The sequence below is a fragment of the Hermetia illucens genome, chromosome 2 (genome assembly GCF_905115235.1).
Source record: "Hermetia illucens chromosome 2, iHerIll2.2.curated.20191125, whole genome shotgun sequence".
Lineage (NCBI taxonomy): Eukaryota > Metazoa > Arthropoda > Insecta > Diptera > Stratiomyidae > Hermetia > Hermetia illucens.
Window position 1 is genome coordinate 168,784,694 of NC_051850.1, and position 26,180 is coordinate 168,810,873.

Below are 26,180 nucleotides of genomic sequence, written 5' to 3' on the forward strand. Positions count from 1 at the left end.
GGACTTTCCGAGTTATGCACCTTTGACCTGAAGCATAATCAGACCAGGAGCGGTAGAAAAGAAGATAAATCTGCCAGCGCTTTGTAACTAACTAACAACGAAGCCTGTAAATGCATCATTACGGTTGCGTCTACAACGCCCACTTAGGAATTAGTGAGTCTGTATGGCATCTCTCGAAATTTAGGTTACTTATATACATCTTTAGCTCGCCGAGAAAGCTTACAGATATAGATACCATCTAATTGTAAGAATCCTGGCATTTTCACTACTATCGAATTAAAGGAACAAATAATGCATCGAAAAAGATAATGTGGAGACGGAAAGTAAAATGAAATTTATTGGATTTTGCAGAGTATATGCATCAACATATATAAGCTTGAGGGAAAATCATTTTCCAAGTAAACACAGACAAATATGTGCATATATCAATAACGTCGAAATGTCTCATAAAACTTCGCCCCCAAAAATAAACCAAAACAAAATCATTTTCATTCGCACCCAAAGTCATTCACATCAACTTCATGTTTGTAATTATCCATATCACCTTCACGTCTGGATACGACCAATATTCTTAAATGACGAATATATCAACGTCATATGTGACTAAAACCCAGTTATTACAGCAGTGCCGCACATATATTATTCACAGATGATTGACATAGTCAATGATTCATCAAGATCGTTTTATTTTACTACCAACATTTCAGTAAAGCAGATTACTTGATAGAAAAAAGGCCGTTCGAAGAAAAGCCGCAGGATGATGTCCTGTGTCCCGAGATGATTGACATGGCGTGAAGTGACAATATTTGCTTACGTGCTGTTTATCGTCCTGAAAACATATCAACCAGACAGAGTGGAAAGTCAGTCTGGGACTAATTCCTGGAATTCTTATGACACATTGATTTGCAAATAGATTGTTCATTTAAGTCAACATTTCACCAGATGCTAGGACAATTGATCGACGTACATGCATGTATGTATGTATTACGAGAGTCCTTGTCTGTTCCATATCTTATGCTTGTCGTGCATATATTTTCAGCTGGCCTCATTCCAGGAATCAGGAAAAATGTGCGTAAGAATAGTTCAAAAAGATACATAATATGGAACAAAGTAATGCGTTTATTACTCATTCCATTTTAAAGTCCATAATATTCTTTATAAAATCTATCCTATCCTTTGCCGACTCAATATCTCCAATTGCTCGATCAAGGCAGTCTTTCTGGAAATTAACGATGAACTTATTGCACTGCATTATGGTGGCTCCTATGTATAGAATACGAAATTTTGCTCGATGTTCACCGATCTAAAAGACAAAATCCATCTTCTTAGATATGTACTTCAAATGCTTCAAAAAAGGATACATACCACTGTCATTAATGGAAGAATGCTAGTTATAAATCGATGCGGACCGTGACGACATCGTATTATCGTAACCTTCGTCTTCTCATTGCAATACTTTATCCGAAAACCAACATTTATTGATCCTGATCCGAAATCTCCATAGTATTTTTGAACATTGTTTCGTATCGACTTTGTTATTGCAGCGTCACTAAACGTTGCAGCTGCACTCACTGATTTTTCAGGGATAATTTGAGTTACGATGTACCTGCAAAACAGCACAATATTTATTAAAAGGTAAGCATAACGTGATAAAAATCCTGTAAATGGCAAAGATTGATCACCCGAAGCGTTCAGAAGGGGCTGGTAGGAAAAAAGGGTTCACTGATTTCAACAGGAAGGGAAGCAGCATGAAACAAATCGGAAACCAGAAGTTCAGCGCTTCAAGTGCAAAAGGTTTTGTGTACATATTTCTTATGTAATTTAATGCATTTAATATGCCAGACTATTCATTTCACCGTAATATAGATATCAATGTCTTGGTTTGTTATACATAATACCTCAAATATAGCCCAACAAAAAGTAACTAGCCATAAAACAAGTCGGAATACCTTCAGGTATAAAGGTTTTGTGTTTATTTTATGTGAGAAACCTTCTATGCACGTTTTTTTGCAGATATCTATAAGTTCAAAATATTCCTTCATATACTTCCAAACTTTCAGATATACGTATGTACATATTAAAGGATTAAAGGCATAACTCAAAAAATTTAGTTTTTCACAAATCACAAGAAAACATTTGCTTCTCATTCCTTAAAATAAAAACGGCGCGCCTTCCATCATATTTGAACCTACTCATAATGTAAACATTAAACTTTTTACAATTACGACTGTTTTTGTTTTTTTAAGACAATTCGCAAATATTATTTTGAACCGACCGAAGTGTTGTAAATGTCAGCTAGCCACAATTAATGGCGGAGCGAGTTGCTTCTCAAATCAATGCGGCCAGCCATTAGTAGATGGCGGACTTAAAACCATTAGAATACAATGAGTTCACGTGGAATACAGAATTTTAACTTTCTATAACTTTATCAGTAATAGTTGGATTGCATTCAAACTTTCCAGAATTGTGTCTTATATTATCACTTATACTGATGTTTCGTACTTCTAAAATAAACCTAAGGGTCGTGGCGATAGCTCCAGTCGTTTCGAATTAAATTTCGTTTGACAAACGGACAGACAGACAAACAAACAGGCAGACAGGCAGACAGACATTCAGACATTAAACCGATTTTTGTAACTTTGTAAAAGTCCAGCTAACACAACCGGAAGAGAATAACCCCATAAAACCAATAATCTAATTCAAATGTGATTTAAGATATTGCAAAAACAGTACCTGGGTCCGGTTTAATCACGTGGTCTGCTTCGAGATGCCGCTAATATACGAGTACATGTTTGTACAAGAACGGTATCTTCTTCTTTTTCTTCAGCCTTTGTCCCGTTCATAAGCGGGGTCAGCTCGTCGTGTTCGGTTTCGCCATTTGGCTCTATCAAATGCCTGATCTGGATGCAATCACCGGGCCACATCCCCATCCCATCCCCATCCAGCGTATCAATCGTTGTTTCGGTCGGCCTTCTTTTAACAAGTGAATTCTCGTTAGCGCGAATTGCATGACCATACCATCGAAGACGCTTCTCTCGCAATTTTTCTACGATCGATAGATACAACTCCACATCGATCGCGGATATCCTTATTTGGGATCTGATCAAAACGTGTTATGCCATTAGTCCAACGCAACATCTTCGTCTCCATTACCGCAAGACGCCGTTCATTGTCTTTTATGGTTGGCTAACACTCAGAACCATAGAGAGCGACAGGGCGGACAACATTGCAGTTAATTTTAGATTTTAAACGTTCATTGATACGTCGATCACAAAGAACACCAGTTGTGGAACGCCACTTGATCCAGGTTGCGATAATGTGTGAAACAATTTCATAACGTAGTTCTCCATTGGCCCGAGATATTTAAATCGCTCAGTTTTGGGTAGGTCACTGCCACTGACAGTGATTGTGCCTGTTTCATGGGGATCGATCGTCAAAAATTCAGTTTTATTTAGATTCAATTTGAGACCGTGTTGCATGAGGCGATCATTCCATTTTTGGACAAGTTGCTCGAAATCATTTTGGCTATTAGACGCTAGAAAATCATCATCTGCATAAAGCAGTGTATAAGGCGCTGAACGTTGGATGTCCCGTGTAGCGGTCTCCATAACAAGAACAAAGAGGAGTGGTGAGAGGGCGCTTCCTTGATGAACACCAACAGAGACCCGAAGCGGTTTTGATACACCCGCCACACTTCGAATTTTACTTTTCGGATCGTGGTAGAGCAATTGAACCCAGCGCACGAGTTCTTCTGGCACTAAGCGTTGTCGTAGAGCATACCAGATAAATTCGTGTGGCACACGGTCAAACGCTTTATCTAAATTCAGAAATTCAATGCAAACAGGGCGATCCTTCTCACGGTGTTTCTCCATGAGTAACCACGCAGCGTGTATTGCGTTAGTAGTTCCACCGTTCTTTACAAATCCGGCTTGATTCACGGTTATTTTAACGATTTCGCGAATACCGTTATCTTCATGGTATGGGAAAGTAACCGGATTGTGTATCAGTTTGGCAATGCGGACATGCTCAACAGCATCCCTGGAGGTCCTTTTGGGGTTAACCCATCTCCACCTGCACATACAGATGCAGGCAAGCAGGGCAATATTCAGGATGGCCAGGAGTACCAATGAGACGGGGAACTGCCTAAACCGAAGGAAGATTGATATTCTTTCTAGGCGGTATCCGGAATTACTGATATCAAGCGATAACATGGTTTCACTTTGATAAGAAGTTTACAACACGTTGGAGTAACAAGGTAAACTGGGAGAGCGTAGCTGAGACATACGGCTTAAACTAGCAACCGATTACTTGGTACACTGACGGATCCCTCACAGCAAAGGGAGGGGGTACCGGTGTCATTGGTCCACGGTAAGCCAATGAGTAGGTACACTAGCATATTCCAGGCGGAAATATACGCCATAAACGTATGTGCATCCTTTAATCTTCAAAGGAACTACAGGGGGCAGAACATTACTATTCTCACCGACAGCCAAGCAACGATGTAGGCACTTAGGTCTAACCAGGTAAATTCTGAACTGATATGGGAATGCCTTGAATACAATGAGGCAGCGGATGAACTAGCCAAGAAGGGAGCAGGGACGCCTTTACACGGGCCAGAACCCTTCTGTGGAATCGAAAACGGTTTCATGGCTATGACATTAAAAAATGAAGAGGAACGGTTGAGGAAACTATACTGGGTGGGCCTACCAGGAATGAAGCATTCCAGAGGGCTTATCGGCAATCGACGAAACATAGTGTGAATTCTCACTGGTCACTGTCGACTAAACTATCACCTAGGGAAGCTAGGGATATCTACGGACACGGCCTGCATGTTTTGTGTGGAGTATAATGAAACCTCTATACACGCATGTATGGGGAGCCCCCCTTAAAATTCAACACAAAATGGCGCCACTCGTTGCATATAAAAGGATACGCAGACCACATGTTCTCACCAAATTTAGTAACAATCAGCTCGGTCGTTTCTGAGAACATTGGGTGTGATAGACAGACATTGAACTGATTTTAATACAACACAAAACCTTAAAAACGATTTCTTCTAACGTAATTTAATATAAAAGCAAATATGAATTAATTAAGTTGTTTTTGCTCTAAGCTCCCCAGTCCTTCCATTTATCTAGGGTACCTCCATTATATTTGCAGCGGCAGGAGGCGAACGGTTAGGGCCACCATAACATCTGGCTACCCATGAAGAGGAAAGGGAGACGGGTGCCACTCGTCGCGTAGATGTCAGAGTCAGCTCAGAGCTAATCCTTCCCCGTCCATCCCGCGCCCGTGGAGTTTTTTTTTATTTAGTCCCCTCCCTTATTAAGGCCGTTTGGCAGTTTAGCTCCTTTGGGATTGGAATCTTCGATGGTATCAATCCGCCTCGAGACTTCACATCGCTATTAGAGCAGTTTACCCCGGGTGGGTTTAGTTTCGTTAACTCCTGAGCCAAGGCACGTAATAAAATCTGTGTCCTGACAGGGAGGTAATATGTGAGAACCAAGAACCCCGACCCACACCTCGCCGAACAGCTAGCATTCGGGGTAGCCCGAGCACGTGGCGTCCGGTTACATATATTATCTCACGCAGTCGGTGTTCACGACTGGCAAGTTAGTTACTTTAGTTTACTGGTGGAAGCCGCAGCTCCGGGCACTGGATATTGTTAGGCACATTTTTCTATCCCCGTAAATTGCCTATTCAATAGCTTACCGCCTAAGGCACGAAACTAAGAATATTCTCCAGAGGCAGAGAGTGTGCAGATTCTCCATTGAAGAAGACCTTCCTAAGGTGTCTTCGTCTGAGATCTAAGGAGGCCGGGTAGCTGCATAAAAAGTACAGGGCCGCCTCCTCCTCCTCCTTACATCGGCTGCACACAGCCGAAACCACTACCCCAATCTTTTCCATATGGTAGTTTAAGGGGCAGTGTCCCGTCAAAAGCCCTACTAGGGTTTTCATGTCCCACTTCTTAAGGGACAACAAAAATGCCGCTCTAGTGGCCCTAGGCTTCTTCACAAGGATTTTCGCTTGCCGGCAAGAGTCCAAATTTCTCCATTCGGTTGCGTGAATCCTTGCAATTTCACCCTTCAGAGTAGACTTGATAGTAGATGGTCGGATTCCAAGAGCTGGTTCTGGCCCCACCATTGTGGATCCAGACCCTCGGCGAGCCAGTGTGTCAGCCTCCTCATTACCAGCAATGTTTGAATGCCCCGACACCCACATCAGGAATGTTTCGTTCAGTCGGCCAAGTTTCAGTAGCACCTGATGACAACTCCACACCAGCTGACTTGATATGTCGTTGCTGTTTAGTGCTGATAATGCTGCCTGACTGTCGGAACAGATTCGAATGGTACGACCTCTCCATTTTTGTCGCAGGCATTCTTCTGCCAATGAAATCGCATATATCTCCCCCTGGAATATGGCCAATTTTCCGAGGGGTCCGACCAGTTCCATAATCGGATTCCTCGAAAACACCCTTGCGCCCGATCCGCTCTCCATGACTGACCCGTCGGTGAAGATTATTAAGTCTGTAATGTGAAAAGACTCTCTTTTGGTGATTACGACAGTGTATGGCTTTTCAAAGACGAATCCGGAAACCATATGATCGATCGGCATCAGAGCTACAAAATGTTTGTCAATGAATTTCCAGATAGACGCATGACCGTATGATTGCCCACGTTTCCACACCCCAATGGTATCGAGTCTATCAGGGTCGTTGCCTGCTTTCCGTTTCACCTCCAAGTGGGTGTAGATTTATGATAGCTTCAATTGCCACAGTCGGCATAGTGGTCATTGCTGCAGTAATACTAACGCCACCGAGCTTCTGAACCTGCGTCAGCACTTCTTGCTGTTGGCAAAGTTCAATCTCGGCCACCGGACGATGCAAGCATACATCAAAATGGGTTTTATTACAGATGTATACATCCAATGTATCCGTTTTGATGAAAGTCCCTAGGTCTTACCTATTGCATTCTTACAGCACCAGATCAATCTGAAAAAATTTCTGATATTGTTCCCGGATATGGTGCTTTCACGTTAACCGGGAGTTAAAATATGCTCCTAAATACTTAACTGTTTGTCCCAGCTGGATTTCCACCCCTGCTAAGGTAGGTAGCGTATAGTTGCCCCACCTGTCGTTCCAAATGAACATAACTAGCCCAGTCTTCCTAGCGTTCAACGTGAGTTCATTGCGGAGGCACCAAATGTCGATTTCTTGCAGAGTTGCATTCATGCGGTTACATAATGTGTTCGCAAAATTGCTGGTAATTATTACGGCTAGGTCGTCCGCAAATGCTTGCGCGAAGACTTTTTTGTCCTCTAGGAGCCAAGCAGGGTATCCATTACTAGGAGCCATAACTGAGGAGAGAGAACCCCTCCCTATGGGCTGCCCCTAACACATCCTGCTTCAATAGACTTCTGGCCGACCAATATGTGGATTTTTCTCCATTCTAGCATGTGAAGGATCTAACTGATTAGCAGCGGTTCGATTCTATGCTATCTTGCCGCATAACAAATTGCCGCGAACGAGGCATAATTGGAGGCACCTTCAATGTCCATGAATACGGACATTGTCTTTTCAATTTTTGCCGTGAGTTCATGGAGAGCTGTCTCCGTGGATTTGTCTTTCTGGTAGGCGTGTTGCCAATGGTGTAGGTGGATTTCCCTGGTTTGGGAATAAATATCACCTTCACATCATGCCAGGTAATTGGAATATAAGCGTGTGCTAGGCATGCACGATACATATGCCGAATATGTAGACCCAGAGCATCCATTCTCTCTATTACTAGCGCAGGAATGATGCCATCTGAACCTGCAGGACTTGCATCTATGGAACGAGTTAAATGCTGATTTTACTCGCTCCAGTTATACTACTTTGCATGACAGATTCCAGTCTTTCGGCTGAGGGCTGTATGCACCTGTCGGCCCCGTCATTAGATTTCGGATGCTGTCTTCATCGCTTTCTGTGTACCTCCCTGTTCTGTAAACGTAAATAACCCAACTTATGGCTACGTTCACCTCAGCTTTAAGGTTGCCTCAAGAGAGTTAGTCTCTTCGCAAAAGTGTCTCCATGACCGTTCAGTCAATCTTATGCTCTTCTTTAGAGCCTTCTGTGCCTCTTTATAGCGATTCCAGCCACAATTCAGAGCACGATTAAGGAGCTTCCTTGTCGTTCTCTTCTATTTTGCCAAATCCGAGTTCCACCATGGTGTTTTCCCTTCTTTGGCGTCTAGAGTGGATAGCTTTCTCGAAAGCTTCTCTCATGCTAGTAGTGATCATCGTGGTTGTCTTCTCAATTCCAGGAATGAATTTGATGCGCTTCTTAGGGATCGTGACTCGGCGCTCAGTCCTATTTTATACGTCGCCCAATCTGTCTCCCGCGGATTCCGAAATGGAGTGGGTGAAGGTGGATCTATACCCATTACGAAATCAATGCGTCTGTGATCTTAGTGTGAGTCCTTGAGAGTTTAACGTGAACACCTGTCTGGACGACTTAATCCCACGGTCTTCTTAAGACACGGATTGATTTTGTGACGACAATCAGAGCCCTGCTGAGACAAGCAACAACGGTACCAGTCTATACTAAATGCATGGCTTAGCAATCATACTGGTGGATGCAAGATCTACGTAAACATCAACCGAACTAAGGAGTATGGCACCCGTGTTGAAACGCAACACCACACCGATGCCCGAAGGTCTCCTCTCGCTTGAGCATAACCAACAACCCCCATGAAACTCCCACTAGGGGGCCAACCGCAAATAACCGAGCTGTGCTCACATACGACGGGAGTTCACCCGAAGTATGAGAGTCCAGGGGCTATCTCGGTTCCCAGTATACCCCTGGTGACCAATTCGCCACTTCAGATGAGTCCCCGTGCAGACTCGGGTCTGATCGCCCTGATTAGGCCTTTGGAGCATTCGCTTATTGCATCACGGCCGGCAAGACAAAGTGAGTACAGCGTCTCCCGGTGCCACCACTATTAAGGTTCACCTCGGCCGGTCTTCCTCGCCGCCGCCTCTGAGCACCTGTGATCTGAGAGTGTGATATTCAAGACTGGCAAACCTGTTAGAGGCGTTTGGTTGGTCGACAGCCTCGGTTACCCTGTTGGTATCAAAGTGTTGCAACGCTGGACTCTCTTAACAGAATTGGCGCCAAAAAGCAACATCATACATCACCCAAACGTGTACGCTTCTTTGGAATCTTAACGATCATCCCCTTCTTTCACTCCTTGGGAATTACAGACGAAAAAAGTAGCAACTCTGCAGCCACTGCGGAGACTGCATGGAACAGTTTGTTTCTCTTCAAGGCGTTGATGAAATAAAACACCTTCAAAAATATTCCAACTTAGCCACTAATTGCGACGACAGTTCAAGCGAGCTCGACTTCAAGCTCGTTTTAACTCACCGATTTTTTGTCCGCACCATTTCACCTCACGCTTACTTTGTAATTGTTGACGAACTCAATAAACAAACATCAACTGTTTCTGACAGTTACATCAATTTAGATACCTTGGCCATACACCACGTGCTCAGTGATGATAACAACCATCGGCATCGAAGGCAAACACCTCGATACTTCCCCTCCACGAAGTAAACAAACTTTCTGATTTGCAAAGGTCCTCACGTCACCTGCCGGCGATGCACTTGTCAGCGGATTACAAGCAGAAGGAGGGACGAGTGGAAGGAGTTGTTGTCTATTCGCAGTCCAAATAAAGCAAAGGAGTCATTCCATAAATCCGGGAACTGTTGTTATAATTAAACGCACGCAGTCATCGTAAACATGACACATCCTCCACGCAAGTTGTGCAATTCATCCCGACTGCATCCCGTGCTTAATTGTTTTTCCACCATAAAAGCGGCCGTTATAATTCCGGTCACAACTCTCCGCGCTCCATTTTCCTGAACTACCGTGAACAAAATGCTAATCTAGCTCCGGAAAGATAACGCGAGCAACGAAATGTGCTTTCCATCTTGCCCACCAGCACTACGGCCACCAGTCAACATTTCGAGGTCGGTTGAGCGAAGCTGGGATTCTCCAGCTGGTGCTAATTAGACTCGAACGCGGAGTTCTAGCTGAGAGCGCTACCGTACAAGTGAAAGTCGTGAAGTGTTCCACGCGCGTGTACCAGTGAAGTGTCCTTAAGTGCGACAAAGGCGACCCGGAAATGCCTGCGATATATTTTGTTGGGGTGGACGTAGGGACGTCGAGCGCCCGCGCCGGCCTCGTAGACTCCAAGGGCAAGGTCTTGGAAATGCATACGCGGGAGATACAAACGTGGAACCCGCAACCTGATCACTACGAACAATCCTCCGACAATATTTGGGCAGCTGTTTGTGAGTGCGTCAAGGTGAGTAGAACAAGCCAAGCAAGCTAAACATAGCAAGCAAACCTGCAAACGGTTCGGTTGAATTTCAGTCGTGACCTTCGTGAAATGAGACACTATCTGGTGGCAATATCTCGACTGTGATCAGCTTACATCGTGCTACTTCCCTTATTAATCAAATTTCATCTACGTCAATGGCAGTTTAGTATCAGAGATAACTTGTCTCATTGAATTACATAAATTTCAATTCGTTCACACAATCACATTGTGGCTGATTTCGTTGCTCCACGGGTCGTGGAAACCAGACTTAATCACGCAAAGCCACTGTTTTGCAGCATCGAGTACTCCAGCTAATCCAGCTATCGATCATAGTATAATTTTCCATTGCTTATCTACGAAACGGTTATTAATTAATAAAGTTGATATCAGATGTCTCGGATGTAATTTGAAACCTTCAAAGTTTTTGCTGTTGAAAGTGTTCAGCTTACGCCAATTTTTGGACCAGTTCTGCGATCATAACCTGCTCAAGGTCATTTAAACTCTAAATAAGATAAGAATGCTAAACTTCTAGTGTTATTCTATGCGCATATGCGATTATGTATTCAAAAAGCATGTTATGTGTTGCAGCTTGAAACAGTGATGTTTTGTCGACAGGAATTTCACAGAATTGTTTCTCCTATTGCTTCCGAAAGATATCAAATCTGCCCAGCGTTCCACTTTTTGCTCTCTAAAGGATATTTCTGCACTTATCTGTGCTAGCCCTTCATCTCAGATCAGGATATAATCCTGCGGTTGTCTAGAAAGAGAAAGCCTCCTCTATATTACTCAATACTGTTTCTCCATTTATGGTTGTGTTATTTAAACGTGTGGTCAGATGAACTTACTACATCATCATATCACTGAGGCGTCTCGAAGAGTATATGGGGCAAACTAATAGAATTTACCCTAGAACCCTATCTCCACCTCCACGTGGTGACTGCTGGGAGCTATTTCTTAACGAAAAGCTCCAGACGGAGAAGGATAAAGGCGAGTCTCCTGCGCCTAAAAACGGAACAAATTTGAACCAACTGGCCCTTCAGGTTGGGTAGGGCTGACAGCTCTGCACGGAAAACAACTTGTTACGAAGCCACAACACGAACCTCGGACTGGATGGATTTGCGCATTTCCTCATGGAACGTGCGCTCCCTGTACAAAGATGGAACTACCAAGCAGTTAACCGATACCCTGTCCCAATATAGGGTTGATCTAACAGCGTTGCAGGAGATACGTTGGACAGGAACCGGTTTCCTGGAGAAGAGTCGCTACACCATATACTATAGTGGCCATCCAGTAAACCATGTGCTCGGAGTAGGTTTCTTAGGTAGCCAAAAAATGAACCCTGCTGTTATCGGCACTCCACGTTTACGAGGCAAATTTAGAAATATCAGTCTCATTAATGTTCACAACTCCGCCATGCTATTAACATAGTATGCTGGTCCCAAACCCAGGTAAAGAAGGAGGGTTTGAGGCAACGTACTTTGTACTATCCTCAGTAAAACAAAAATAAAATGCTGAGATCAGGGAAAGAGATAAATAGAGTATAGTTGGAGTTGTTCTACTATGCTAAATCCTACCTGATCTCTCTTGGTGACAGGCCCGCGACAGGTCGACCAAGAAAATCCGTACAATGTCGTTACAAACATGATGATCGGATTGAGTCACAAGCCTCGGAGAAATGCTAGGGCGTCCACCTCAGTCAGGCCCCGGTCCTGTCGAGAAATGGGCAAGGGTTCTTGACGCATGGACGGCGTCAGGACGTAAGCAAGTTAGTCCGCACACAACGAACAAAACAAATACGTGTCTGCACGTTAAATGTTGGTACCCTAACTGGAAAGACCGAGGAACTCGCAAGAGCCCTTCGGAAAAGGCGCATCGATATCTGCGCTCTGCAAGAAACCCGATGGTCTGGTGCGAAAAGCTGCGACATTGAACGCGAACGCGGTAAAAATGGCTACAAACTTCTCTATTTTGGTAACCCACACACTCAATATGGTGTTGGCATTGCCATCTCAGAGGGTTTCCGTGATGCCATTAACGAAGTCAAACGATTTAATGATCGGCTGATGAAACTCACCATTATATCAGCTGATCGCACTATTCACTTCTTCAGCGCGTATGCACCACAGACAGGTCGTCCTGATGCCGAGAAAGATGCCTTCTGGCAACTTCTCGATGAAAAGACTTGTCACGTGCCTGCTGACGATTACATAATCATTGCCGGCGACCTTAATGGTCATGTGGGTGAAAAGGCAGACGGTAACAGGTGCCATGGGGGAAAGGGGTTCGGAGCGCGCAATGAAGGTGGCGAGCGTATAATCGATTTTGCGGACACCCATGACCTTGTACTTATGAATACATGGTTCATCAAACGATTGTCTCATCTTCCCACTTTTTATACTGGGAACAGTAAAACGCAAATCGACTATATTCTCATAAAACGCCAACATTTTACCACTGTCACTGATTGCAAAGTCGTTCCCTATGAGACCATCGCACCTCAACATCGGCCGTTGATTGCCGTCCTGCGAATTAAGCCACCGATAAAACAGCGTGAGGAACGCACTGGCCCGCCGCGCATTAAATGGGGGCGATTTGGTGAGAAGAAAGAAGAAACGATTTCACTCACACGTCTACCCACCATTACGAATGTGGAAGAATCATGGAACCAAATGAAAGGCACCACCCACGAAGCGGCCTCTACAATCCTTGGGGTCACCAAGCCGGGTAAGCGGTACATCAACCGAGACACTTGGCTTTAAAATGATGATGTTGAAATGAAGGTCCGTGAAACGAAACGCCTCTACCACAAATTTCTCGACGATAAAATGCCTACTAATTGGCAAATTTATAAGAATGCCACGCACACAGGATGGTACTTTGTTTACCAACCGTCGAGCCGCAACGGATAGATGGCGAGAATACTTCGAGCAGATTTCAACTGAAGAATTTGCTCATCCGCCACTTCCACAATCATTGCCGACATTCGGAGCAGTTCTACCAGTCAGCGCAACTGAAGTCAAGGAGGCAATAAAACAAATGAAATCGGGGAAAGCAACAGGACCTGACGACATCACATCTGAGCTCTGGAAAGCGAAGAGCTAGGACCCAACAATGTGGCTCAGTGAATTGTTTAACCGGGTTATTCAGGAAGGAAGAACACCATCTGACTGGCAAGAAAGTACCACTGTTCCAATATGGAAAAAGAAAGGTAGCCCAGCAGAATGTTCAAATTACCGTCCGATCCGGTTACTTTCCCATACCATGAAGATTTTTAAACGCATTCTTGACAACCGTATTCGCGAAATCGTTGAAATAACCGTAAATCAAGCCGGATTTGTCAAGAACTGCGGAACTACTGACGGAATACACGCTGCGCGGTTACTCATGGAGAAACACCGTGAGAAGTATCGCCCTCTTTACATTGCGTTTCTGGATCTAGAGAAAGCGTTTGGCCGTGTACCACACGAACTCATTTGCTATGCTTTACGACAACACTTAGTGCCAGAAGAACTCGTACGCTGGGTTCAATTGCTCTACCACGATCCGAAAAGTAAGATTCGAAGTATGGCGGGTGTATCAAAACCGCTTCGTGTCTCTGTTGGTGTTCATCAAGGAAGCGCCCTCTCACCACTCCTCTTTGTTCTTGTTATGGACACCGTCACACGGGATATCCAACGTCCAGCGCCCTACACACTGCTTTATGCAGATGATGTTTTCCTAGCATCTAATAGCAAAAATGATCTCGAGCAACTTGTTCAAAAATGGAATGATCGCCTCATGCAACACAGTCTCAGATTGAATTTAAACAAAACTGAATTTTTGACGACCGATCCCCATGAAATAGGCACAATCACCGTCAGCGGCAGTGATCTGCCCAGAACTGAGATATTTAAATACCTCGGGTCAACGCTATCAACCAATGGAGAACTGCGTTATGAAATTGCTTCACGCATTAACGCAACCTGGATGAAGTGGCGTTCCACAACTGGTGTTCTGTGTGATCGACGTATCAACAAACGTCTCAAATCTAAAATTTACGGCAATGTCATCCGTCCGGTTGCTCTCTATGGTTCTGAGTGTTAGCCGACCATAAAAGACAATGAACTGCGTCTTGCGGTAATGGACTAGTAGCGTCACACGTTTAGATCACATCCGAAATGAGGATATCCGCGATCGTTATGGGGTTGCACCGATCGTGGAAAAGTTGCGAGAGAGGCGTCTTCGATGGTATGGTCACGCAATTCGTGCAAACGAGAATTCACTCGCCAAGATTGGTCTGAACATCGAAGTCGATGGAAAACGACCAAAAGGCAGACCTAAACAACGGTGGCTTGATACGCTGGATGGGGATCTGAAAGCCTCGAGATTGCACCCAGATCAGGCATTCGATAGAGCCAAATGGCGAAGCCGATCACGACGAGCCGACCCCGCTTGTGAACGGGACGAAGGCTGACGAAAAAGAAGAAGTCTCATTAATGTTCACGCCCCTACGGAGGAGACTACAGAATCGGAGAAGGATACCTTCTACGAGGCAGTAGAACGAACCCTCGAAGCCTTTCCCAGAGATGATATCAAAATCATACTCGGGGATTTTAATAGCCGGACGGCCTGAATACGGAGCCCGTATTAGCTCTCATAGCTTACATCAAAATACAAATGATAACGGACTGCGGATTATTCAATTAGCAGTGTCACACGAAATGGTTGTTGGAAGTACCTGGTTTGCGCGGAAAGCGGTCCACAATTAATCGTGGGCCTCTCCAGACGGGATCACTTTCAACCAAATTGACCACCTGCTGATCGGACAGCGCCACCTCTCAGCCTTGATGAATGTCAGAATATATAGAGGGGCCAATATAGACTCGGATCACTATCTCGTTCGCATGGTGCTCCGACCTCGAATAACAACACCATCCAGAATCCCCTCTGACAATCAGGTGAGAGTTACCCGTGAAGCTATCCACAACACAGCCCTCCGCAACACCTATAAGAGGGAAATGGATGCCGCAATAACCGCAGTCAACAGAGATCCTGGAGATGAAGCATCAACAAATGATCTTCACAATCACCTGAAGAACGTCATCATAAATACGGCTACAAACATACTTGGCCACAGCCGCAAAAGGAGTCGGAACGGCTGGTTTGACGATGAATGTAAGCTAGCTACAGAACGGAACAATGCAGCATTCCGAATAATGTTGCATTCTCAAAAAACGCAGGCAGGCGCAGAGACTTATCACGAACTCCGTCGAGCGGAGAAGCTACTTCACAGTCGGAAAACGGAAACCTGGAAGAACCAACAAGCTGTGAACTAGAAAAGTACAGGGAGCAACCGCACCAGGCGCGCAAGTTTTACCAACAAGTCAGCAGGATGAAGCCTTATACACCTCGATGCTCATCCTGCCGAGACAAAGAGGGAAATGAATGGACATATTGGAGCGTTGGGTTGAGTACTTTGATGAACTACTGAACAACCAGAATATCGGCGAGTTGAGGTCCCGCCAAGTGAAGACGACGGACAAATGCTACCACCACCAAGTATAGAAGAAACAGTCCGTACGTCAGGAACTAATGGAATTACAGCCGAGTGGGTTAAATATGGAGGCGACCAATTACAGTGGTTCATCAACTTATGCTCAAGGTATGGGACAGTGAATCAATGCCTGAGGACTGACAAAGAGGCATTATCTGTTTCATACATAAAAAGGGAGATATCACACAGTGCAGCAATTATAGAGGTATCACGGTGCTGAGCACCATCTATAAGATATTCTCCGCTATCTTGCTAGGCCGGATAACCCCATACGCCCAGAACATCATTGGTCCATACCAAAGAGACTTCACTTCAGGCAAATCAGCAACAGATCAGATTTTCTCTCTGCGGCTAGCGATGGAAAAACTGCTGGAATATGGACATCAGTTGCACCATCTTTTCGTCAACTTTAAAGCCGTCTATGATAGCATAGCCAGGGTAAAACTGTACACGGCCATGAGAGAATTCGGTATCCCGACGAAAGTGATAAGACTGACTAAGCTGACCCCGACCAATGTGCGAGGCCAGATAAAAACAGCAGGATCACTCTCAAGACCATTCGACATCAACAACGGTCTACGACAAGGAGATGCCTTATCATGCGTCCTCTTTAACCTGGCCCTGGAGAAGGTGATCCGTGATGCTGAGGTAAATGCAAGGGGTACGATCCTCTTTAAGTCCACCCAACTACTGGCCTATGCTGACGATCTCGACATCATGGGATGAACGACGCGAGACGTACAAACTGCCTTCATCCAGATCGAGCAGGCGGCGCGAGATCTTGGGCTTCACATCAATGAAGGCAAGACAAAATATATGGTGGCAACGTCAGCACCGAAAACCAACCCACCAACAACATCAAACCGTACTGGTCAAACGGGAAGAATAAAGATAGGGAGACTACAACTTTGAGAGCGTGGTAATTTCTCCTATCTAGAGTCGAAAATCACAACCGATAAAAGCTACGACGACGAAATCCGCGCGTGGTTGTTGGCAGCCAACAGAGCCTATCTCGGCTTACTAAAACTGTTCCGCTCGAAACGTCTCACCATAGGGTCAAAGTTTTTACTGTACAAGATAATAATCTTGCCAGTCCTCATGTATTCCTCAGAGACTTGGGTTCCTAGCAAGAAAAATTGCGAACTCTTGGCCGTGTTCGAGAGAAAAATCTTCTGAAGAATTTTTGGCCCCCTACATGAAGATCGACGATTCCGTAGCCTACATAACGACGAAGTCTATGATCGATACCATAACCGTCAGGTTGTGGATAAAATCCGGCTCAATAGGTTACGGTGGGCGGGTCACTTAATCCATATGGATGAGGATGATCCAGCCCCGAAAATCTATAAGGGCAATATCTATGGTAGAAAAAGAAGACGAGGCAGACCCTGCCTAAGATGGAGCGATGGCATAGATCAGGACGCCAGACAGCTTTTAGGGATATCGAATTGGTGGACTTCGGCGCAAAACCGGAATGTCTGAAGTTCCTTATTAAGACAGGCCTAGACCGGATACCGGCTGTTGCGCCGTTGATGATGATGAATAGAATTTACTATTACGCCGGGGAATAGATATCCAGATGAGCCCGTATGGAGTTGCCAAATATCCCATCAGGCGCGTCTCTTCGTGCAGATAAGGCAACGCTGGCATGCACATGTACGCATCAGGATATGTGCGTATATGGGCACGCTTATGCACAGACCGGGTAGGTGCGAATTAAACGCCCAGCCATGGATAAAAATTGGTTATTGGAACGACACCAAAAATCAAACGAAATATGGAGGACGAAGAAGGTAGTTTTTTTTACTATGCAGGGCTTCAGAAACCCAGTACTGGCGGTTTTTGGGAGTGAGCAAGCGGGCTCCCGGCCATCGATATCCAGTGACCGCAGTGCCTCAGTAGTGAGAAATTTGGCTACTTTGCCATATAGTGTTACAAGAGATCTTAGTGGAGTAGAAATGAAATCTACACCGGATCTTCTTCGCAAAAGCTCAAAACTTGGAAGGTCACCACTGAGAGCAACATTACCCCTATGTAGTCGAGATTCGTCGCGGGACTCGGAGCGGAATTTGGAAAATTCCCGGACTGACATAACACACGATCATGGAAGGCAGCAAACTATAAAAGCGTTTATTTAATTGGGGAAACGCATAAATGAACTCTGTGAGTTCATTAAGGAGAGGCGGATTATCCGCCAAAATATCAGAGCTCTGATACGTGGCATTAAGTTGTCCTATATTAGGACGGTGGAGGAGAAAAACGCCCCGTCATGTGGCAAAGCCACGCCCTAACTTTGAAAAAAGGGGAAACGCCCAAAGCTCGTCAACACGAATAATGGATAAAAGTGGACGGCAAAAAGCAAAAAGGAGGAAAAGAAAATTCGTCCAGAAGTAATCATTATTTTCAAGAAAGGGGATAGATATATCCTACAACGATATCCTTCGGGAAGTCAAAGCTGATCCGGAATCGCCAGGCTTGGGCGACAGTGTGAGTTGTATGAGTCGTACGCAAAAGGGGGATCTGATGCTAGGGCTAAACAAATTTAGCGAGAAGACAGTAGATACTTTTCGCGGTCAGGTGGAAAAGTGCTATGTGAGCAAGCTGATATGAAAGCTCCAAAGCAACAGATAGTAATCGAGTGTAAAGACCTAGACGAGGTCACATCGCGAGGGGATATCTGTGCTGCGCTAAGGAAACAATTCAACTTTAGCGAAGTAGAAGAAAGTGCCATCAAAAGGATGAAGAAGGCGTATGGAGGTACACAGACCGCTATTATTAGCTGGCCGGGTGAATCAGGGATTAAACCGATAACTGCGGGCAAGGTAAAAATAGGTTGGGTCCTGTGCCGACTAAGGGAGCAAGTATCTCGTAAGAAATGCTTTGGATGTCTCGATTTCGGTCACTTTACAGCAGCATGTACTAGTGACCATGATAGGTCGAGAAGATGCAGGATGTGTGGAGAAGAGAGCCACCTTATCAAAGACTGCACGGAAGATCCACGATGCATGTTGTGCAAAGGAAAATGACGACCGGCACGTTGCAGGTGGTGACAGGTGTCCGGCATATAGGATGGAGCTGAATCATAGGGTCAAATGAGCTTGATACAAATCAATACTATTGTGAGACAGCTCAAGACTTGCTCTCGCAAACCATTCGAGATACTTGCGCATAATATTCTCCAGAAAAGGCATATTGAAATACTTCGACAACTACCAGAAGAAAAATACTAAATAATAACAGCAAAGCAAATACAAAGTTAAATGCGCTGTATTTCGCTAACATCTTCATCAAATACTCAACACTGGAAACCAATGTCATGAAACTTACAACCAATTAAAGCATCGCACGTAACGATTTCATTCAATAAACATTAAACTATCAATTATCGTTGCATAAAATTAATAATAAACTAATTTTATTCTCATTCAACCACCAAATATTGCAATCCATATCTGCTCGGATATTGTTTGCTGTTAATTCGCTCCTCAAAGTTAATTACGTTATGCATAATCTTATCTGTAAATCTTGTCGATTGTTTGCAATGTTCGAAAAGCCATCAGTGTACACTGTGTAATGTCTTTACATATTTACTTTATGTCAATGCATGTATATGTACATTAGATAACGCTAAATACAATTACAGCACCCACAGTCAATCAAATCTGGTAAATAATGTAAATGTGTTTAACCATATATCTGAATTTCTAATATCAGATTATAGCTCCTTACATAGTTGATATCCAGAAGTAGCTTTGTCACCAAAATCATTTAAGATTCTGGAAACAATAGGGGTTGCAGTATTTTGTTTGTTCCAAGTTGCTCTGATAATCAAAATTGCATGCTGTACGTCACCCTTGGCACCAATATGAAACGTCCTGTTTTGGACAGGTAGCTAACACTGATAGTGATCGTACTATTGTCTCATGCTATCCCCGGCTTCCCTAGGTGGTAGTTTACTCTGCAGTGTCCAGTGAATATACCCACTATTACCAAGAGACACTTCTTGGGTAGATTTAAAAAATCTTGCAAGCCCTTTAGTTAATATGCTTTCGTAAGCAACGAAAACTCCTCCATTTCCTATCCCAAAGATCGGTGTTTCTGCTCCCGTCGTCGCCAGTTCATTCCCTATTTTATTACCTTCCATTCCAATGTGTTCTGTAAACAGGGGCCTCTATCTAATTGTATATACCGATCATATTCAATTTATCAAATCGTTACCATACCAACCTGGAGTTCATCTGGTTGGATTTGACTGACTTGACAGCTGCCAGGTTACTCTGCTCCCCATAGAACCTTGGCCGGTTAAATTAAGAACCTCTGTGTATGGGATGTATTTCTGACTCCATTTTTTGCTTTGCGTAACCTTGACCTTCTGCATCTGCTCTCTCCGCTATAAGGTGACCATTGACATACCAGGCTACCATTTACTTGTTTAAACAGTAACCAGTCAGATATCTTACATAGAAATCCCAATCTGTTCTTCTAAGACCTTTCCTAATGTAGAAGACTCATTCGACACTCTCCAGTTTCTAACTAGCTCGCAACTGTGATTTTCTAGGATCACTTGCCTGAAACTTGTAACGTACGAGGACGTCGTCATTTCGATTTGTGCTTGCATGCCAAGGTAGAAAGTAATGGCGAGGAAGAGATGCTTCTCGACGCTCCACTGTACGTATAGCCCAGTTGCTTGCTCTAGTAATTCCATATTTAGGCAAATTATTTACCATTTGAAATTGAACATGCTACTTCGAACTTCATCCAAGTACTCTTCACAACTTAGCCATTGTTGACGAAGTTAGGTTGATAAGACTTTGCTCGCACGTATCAAGATAAGTATCGGTCTAATCACTTGAAGAAACTCTCAGCTCTTAGTTACCACAGATGTGATTCTAAAAATCGAATTAAAAGAGTAAAGTCTACCTGAAACTTTTTCGGCCTACTTCGTCTCGGAAACGCCGCGATGTTCTGGTTTGGTCCATGATCTTAAGTCTTGTCCAAAATTATCGGTACAGTGTCCGCCGCTCGTAAAAGTGAACTGCCAATCAACTTGGCGGGTGGGGGTGGATTCAATGAGAAAAGTGATAATATGGGCCCAGCATAATTTTTACCCACGGCTCATACAATTTTCACTTCGGGCTCGATTTTTTTTGGCATAATTTCCACAACGAGCCCGGATTTCCCCTCTACGGCCGTGGTTGTGGTATGTCTCGTGAACACGGCTTCCAGCTTAATGTTATTATACTGTTAAGGGAAAGTCGCACCGCGTCCTTAAAGAACTATTGCTTAATGTTACAGCTGGATCCGTCCCGATAATAAAATTAGCAGGACTGCAACTACCTCCAAAGGTATAACACCATTAAGTTGAGAGTGCAGGCTCATGCAGCGTCTTACCCCGGTTCTGAACATAAATTTCCATAAAAATGTTTGTCAACCCACGCGTCTAGCATAGACAATCACAGGGATCATTTAAAGCGGCTGAAATTTTTAGCAAAGAAGCGGCTTACAGCTGGAACCCAAAAAAATGACAACAACAATAGAAACAATTGCGCCAACACAATCGGGAATAGCCGAAATTTGCAGAAGGAACGGCAATACTTCACGCTCATCGATTCTGGCAACTGCTGCACAAAGCGCGGTGCCCTAAGTCCACCAGAACAGGGACAAACAGTTAATAAAGGGAAAAGTCAAACGGAGTTAACCTTCCCTCAAGTTTTTCGAGAAATCCACAACAACGCCATACCAGAAGATAGGGTAAACTTTAAATCAACTCGTAGACTCGAAGTGACAATATACTCATCGAACTTGGGTCAAAGACTGACAAAAAAGATGTTCTGCGAAATAGCCCAAAGCATTGTAGGCAGAAAAGCATTGGTTTCCAACCTAAAATCTATGTGCACCCTCAAAATAAAGTATCTGAATTGTCTCACAAATGCGGAAGAGATTAAGTCCTGGTGGTTTAGCGTGAATTCCTATCGTACAAACTTAACTCTACAATTTTCTTAAGACACGGATTGATAGTGTGACCAGAGTCACAGTCCGCTGTAACAAAGACAACGGTATCAGTATATACTGAGTGCATGGTTCAGCATTCATACTGGTGAAGTTAAGATCTACCGAATTACGGAGTCCACTTGGACGTCAACCACAACCCCCAAGAAACTCCCACTAGAGGGTCAACCGTTACAACCGGTCTGAAAGTACACAAACCAGGAATTCTCGGTGGAACATGTAAATTCAGAGGGCTATCCCGATTTGTATGGTACCAGTGCACCGCCGGTAAAGTTTCGCGGCCAAAGCCACTTCAGATGAGTCCCCGTGAAGACTCGGGTCTGATCGCCCTAATTAAACCTCGGAGAATTTGTCTACTGCACATCACGTACAAGGTTTCCTGGTGGTTTGTAGTCGGCTAGGTTATCGCCCTCACCTCAGAGTGCCAATACGGAAGAGGTGGAGGAAGTGATGTGAAGAATTACCCAGGTGTTAGCAGCCTTAAGGTGAGAGTTATAGTTCATATGTCAACTCCAGAGGACAAGGCCATTGTCACTGTTCCTAAGAAAACCGTGAACCTACTCCTTCATTATGGAAAAGTAAAGGTTGAGTGGATCACTTGAATATTAAGGCGAAGGGCAGTTCTAACCCACTGCTTTAAGTGCTGGGCCTATGAGCACATAGCAGTGGTTTTCAAAGGGCAGAACAAAAGCACTTCGTGCTATAAGTGTGGTGAACCTGGACACAAAGCGAAGACTCGCGAGACAGAAAATGTGTTGAAAAAATCAAAAATTTGACTGACGGTTTCGTCCAGGGCAGAGGCAACTCATCAGACGCTGCCTCACCTCTGCCCTGGGAGCAGCGTGACCGAAAGTGCCAACAGGTGGAAAGACGCTCCCTTTTATCATCGCAAAAACACGACAAGGTTAGTCCGGTCCACCATCAAGTGGATGGGGACTTAGGATCCCGCAGATCCTAAACAACAACCTAGCTTTAGTCTAGCTTAGACGACAACGACTGGTGTTTTAAGTCCAATATAACTCACAACCTTGTCGTGTTTTTGCGATGATAAAAGGGAGCGCTTTCCACCTGTTGGCACTTTCGGTCACGCTGCTCCCAGGGCAGAGGTGAGGCAGCGTCTGATGAGTTGCCTCTGCCCTGGACGAAACCGTCAGTCAAATTTTTGATTTTTTCAATCCTTAATGCTTGGGGTGCTACGCTCCAATACTAGGGATCCATGGACTAAAAAACGAGGGAGTAAGTTGCTCCTCATTTAGTCCGGTCCACCATCAAGTGGATGGGGACTTAGGATCCCGCAGATCCTAAACAACAACCTAGAAAATGTGTGTTCTTTGCAAGGACCGCGGTCTGCTCATGTTCCCGATTTCGGGCAGTGCCAGGTGGTCAAAGAAGGGTTGAAGAAAGTGAAAAGTCAAACATCATGATCCATATCTTGCAAGCATGCATGCATCTGAGTGAGAGGTAAGCTTAAGTTGCCAATACGTGCCTATGGTCGAGGCGATGGCTTCGTTTTAGTTTGTTGTTCGAGAGTGATTTTTTTCGGTGTGTAACTCACACCCAACGTCTCTATGTCGGTTTTTCGGAATAGACTCAGCGTCTTGAAGGAAGAGAACCGAAACACAGAGGGGAGAGCTCTTGTCGAAGGAGCCTTTAACCCCAAAGCCCTCAAATGGTTCAACGAGATTTTCTAGGCACTCAAACCTTGGAGTTGACCGCCAGGTCAGGGCTTACTGTCCTAAACATCGATAGCACTTCGACATTCCGATGTCCTAGTTGCGCTGGTATAGCCTATACTATGGAGTTCCTAGTGTCAGGAGTGCAACGATGGAGGGTACTTGAAGATCTCACGGCCAGTGATCATCAGTACATTTCCCCCAACAGGAAATTCCTCCGACCGACTCATGACCTCATTTATGCTGTGTGCCATATTATTGTATTTTGATTATTTTACTTTATATATATTCATAATTTCTCTGATTCTCGTTAAATTACTTACAATAAAAGTGTACGCATCGCTTAGACTTCTCTCCTGTGCTCACGTATTCATATTTTATCTTTCAGCATGTCGTTCGCAATATCGACCCTGAAGATGTGGCTGGCATCTCTTTCGATGCCACATGTTCCCTTGTCATCATAAACAAAGACGGCTTGCCGCTAAGCGTTAGTACCACTGGTCGTGATGAGCAAAATGTCATTCTTTGGATGGATCATCGTGCCGGCCAGGAGGCGGAAACTATCAACAGTACAAAGCATGAACTGCTCAAATTCGTCGGTGGCCAGGTCTCACTCGAAATGGAAATTCCAAAGCTGCTATGGCTTAAAAACAACCTTTACATATCCTGCTGGTCAAATATTTGGCGAGCTTTCGATTTACCCGACTTTTTGACGTGGAAGAGTACAAACTGTGATGTCAGATCTTTGTGTTCGACTGTATGCAAGTGGAATTATGATGCAATCAACAATCGTTGGTCAGAAAACTATCTGAAAAGCATTGGATTGGATGAGTTATGTCGCAATGACTTTGAGGTCATCGGAAAGCGGGTCGTGCCACCAGGCACCCCAATTGGAGCAGGTCTTACAAAGGAAGCAGCTGAGAGTTTGGGACTGGTACCGAATACGCCTGTTGGAGCTTCATTGATTGATGCTCACGCTGGAACTTTAGGTTTATTGGGCTGTAATTCGTCTTCGAGTCACACTTATGGAATTCTCGACAAAATGGGTAGCTACCAAAAATTTTAGTAATTGTTTTGATTACCGAAAATTTATGTATCTAGCGCTGATTTGTGGAACGTCTACATGTCATATGAGCTTGACCGAAAAACCATGTTGGGCAAATGGCATTTGGGGTCCTTATAAAAGTGCAGTCATTCCAAATTATTTTTTAAACGAAGGTGGTCAAAGTTGTACAGGAGCTCTTGTAGACTTCGTTCTTATGACGCATCCTTGTTATGGAGCAATCAAAGCGAAACTCCGATGCAATGAGTATGTGAACTATTCCAATAAAAACGTTCCCAATTAATTAATTTAATTCTAGAAATATTTATTCCTACCTAAATGGAGTGCTTCAATCCTTGGCAGCAGAGAGGAAAATCGACGATTATTCCACCTTAACAAAGGACGTTCATGTCTGGCCAGATTACCATGGCAATCGATCACCTATTGCAGATCCAACACTAAAAGGAATGGTAAGAGAAGTATTTTTTGCCGTAACTTGTTTAATATTTGAATTTTTTCCAAGGTTTCAGGGCTCAATCTCAAAGCCGATGAAGAGACGTTATCGATCTTGTATTTGGCAGTCGTACAAGCTTTAGCAGTAATTTCACTTACCCATTTCACCTCCTTCCTCCTTATGTAAAAGTCTTTGAATTACAGTACGGCACGCGTCACATCATTGAAAATTTATCCTCGCACGGACGCCAGCCTTTTAAATGCCTACTGATTTGCGGCGGACTGAGCAAAAATCCTGTTTATGTACAAACCCATGCAGATGTGTGCAATATGGACGTGATTTTGCCGGAAGAGCAAGAGAAAGTGCTTGTCGGTGCTGCAATATTGGGAGCTGCTGCTGCGAAAGTTTATCCATCCTTAGAGGTATATTAATTACTTTGCCAGTTTTTTAATGGTTCTCAATTTTGAGACGTGTATAATTTACAGGCTGCGGTTGAAGAAATGGGAGGATCTGGCAAAGTAGTTCCACCAAAGCCCGACGCTGTTAGTTATCATCAGAAGAAGTACAAAGTTTTCCTGAAAATGTTGGAGGATCAACGGAGCTACAGGAAATTGATGGAGTGATTGAGGAAGGCAGCAAAATATTTTTTTTAGTGATTAGACAAAAGACAATAAATATTTTCGATTTATGGTATATGAAATAAAGTTTTTTACATTTTGTTTAAGAAAAGTTTTAATGTTTCCTTTTAGAAACTGTGATGTGTAGGAGAAGGAGGTAAGTACCTCTTGGTGGTTTAACGTGAGTACCTGGACTTAATCCTTCGGTCTTCTTAAGACACGGATTGATTTTGTGACCACAATCAAAGCCCCCTTTAAGTTTGAGGCCCGAAGATCTCGTTCGCTTGAACGTCAGCACATGAAAATCCAAGTTAAACGCACATTAGAGAGGAATCCTTCGGAGACATGTGAATTCAGGGGCTATCCCGGTTCCCATAATACCGGTATACTCCTGGTAAGGTTTCGTTACCTGTTACCACTTCAGATGAATCCCCGCGCAGACTCGGATCTGATCGCCCTAATTAGGCTTTTGGAGCATTCGCCTACTGCAT

General features: G+C 44.1%; 2 protein-coding genes across 2 annotated transcripts; one reads left to right on the plus strand and one right to left on the minus strand.

Moving 5' to 3' along the window:
* Positions 1-1,095: 1,095 nt before the first annotated feature.
* Positions 1,096-9,555, minus strand: LOC119649138 (ribonuclease P/MRP protein subunit POP5). The gene is made up of 3 exons (XM_038051145.1): positions 9,404-9,555; positions 1,366-1,606; positions 1,096-1,303 (listed from the first exon to the last, which is right to left on the minus strand). The coding sequence occupies exons 1-3, from the start codon at positions 9,421-9,423 to the stop codon at positions 1,127-1,129; spliced, it is 438 nt and encodes a 145-aa protein (XP_037907073.1). The 5' UTR covers positions 9,424-9,555; the 3' UTR covers positions 1,096-1,126.
* A 354-nt stretch (positions 9,556-9,909) lies between these two features.
* LOC119649137 (FGGY carbohydrate kinase domain-containing protein) lies at positions 9,910-25,776 on the plus strand. Its single transcript, XM_038051144.1, has 7 exons — positions 9,910-10,346; positions 23,965-24,622; positions 24,678-24,885; positions 24,938-25,088; positions 25,142-25,216; positions 25,276-25,494; positions 25,558-25,776. The coding sequence occupies exons 1-7, from the start codon at positions 10,164-10,166 to the stop codon at positions 25,693-25,695; spliced, it is 1,632 nt and encodes a 543-aa protein (XP_037907072.1). The 5' UTR covers positions 9,910-10,163; the 3' UTR covers positions 25,696-25,776.
* Positions 25,777-26,180: the final 404 nt, after the last annotated feature.

Excerpts from the sequence above, each read along its gene's own strand:
- LOC119649138 (XM_038051145.1), bottom strand. The coding sequence starts at position 9,423 with ATGGTGCGGACAAAAAATCG. Across the intron at positions 1,607-9,403 it reads ATGGTGCGGACAAAAAATCG|GTACATCGTAACTCAAATTA; the intron begins GTGAGTTAAAAC and ends GCTGTTTTGCAG. Across the intron at positions 1,304-1,365 it reads TTCTTCCATTAATGACAGTG|ATCGGTGAACATCGAGCAAA; the intron begins GTATGTATCCTT and ends TTTGTCTTTTAG.
- LOC119649137 (XM_038051144.1), top strand. The coding sequence starts at position 10,164 with ATGCCTGCGATATATTTTGTTGGGGTGGACGTAGGGACGTCGAGCGCC. Across the intron at positions 25,089-25,141 it reads ATCCAACACTAAAAGGAATG|GTTTCAGGGCTCAATCTCAA; the intron begins GTAAGAGAAGTA and ends ATTTTTTCCAAG. Across the intron at positions 25,495-25,557 it reads AAGTTTATCCATCCTTAGAG|GCTGCGGTTGAAGAAATGGG; the intron begins GTATATTAATTA and ends TATAATTTACAG.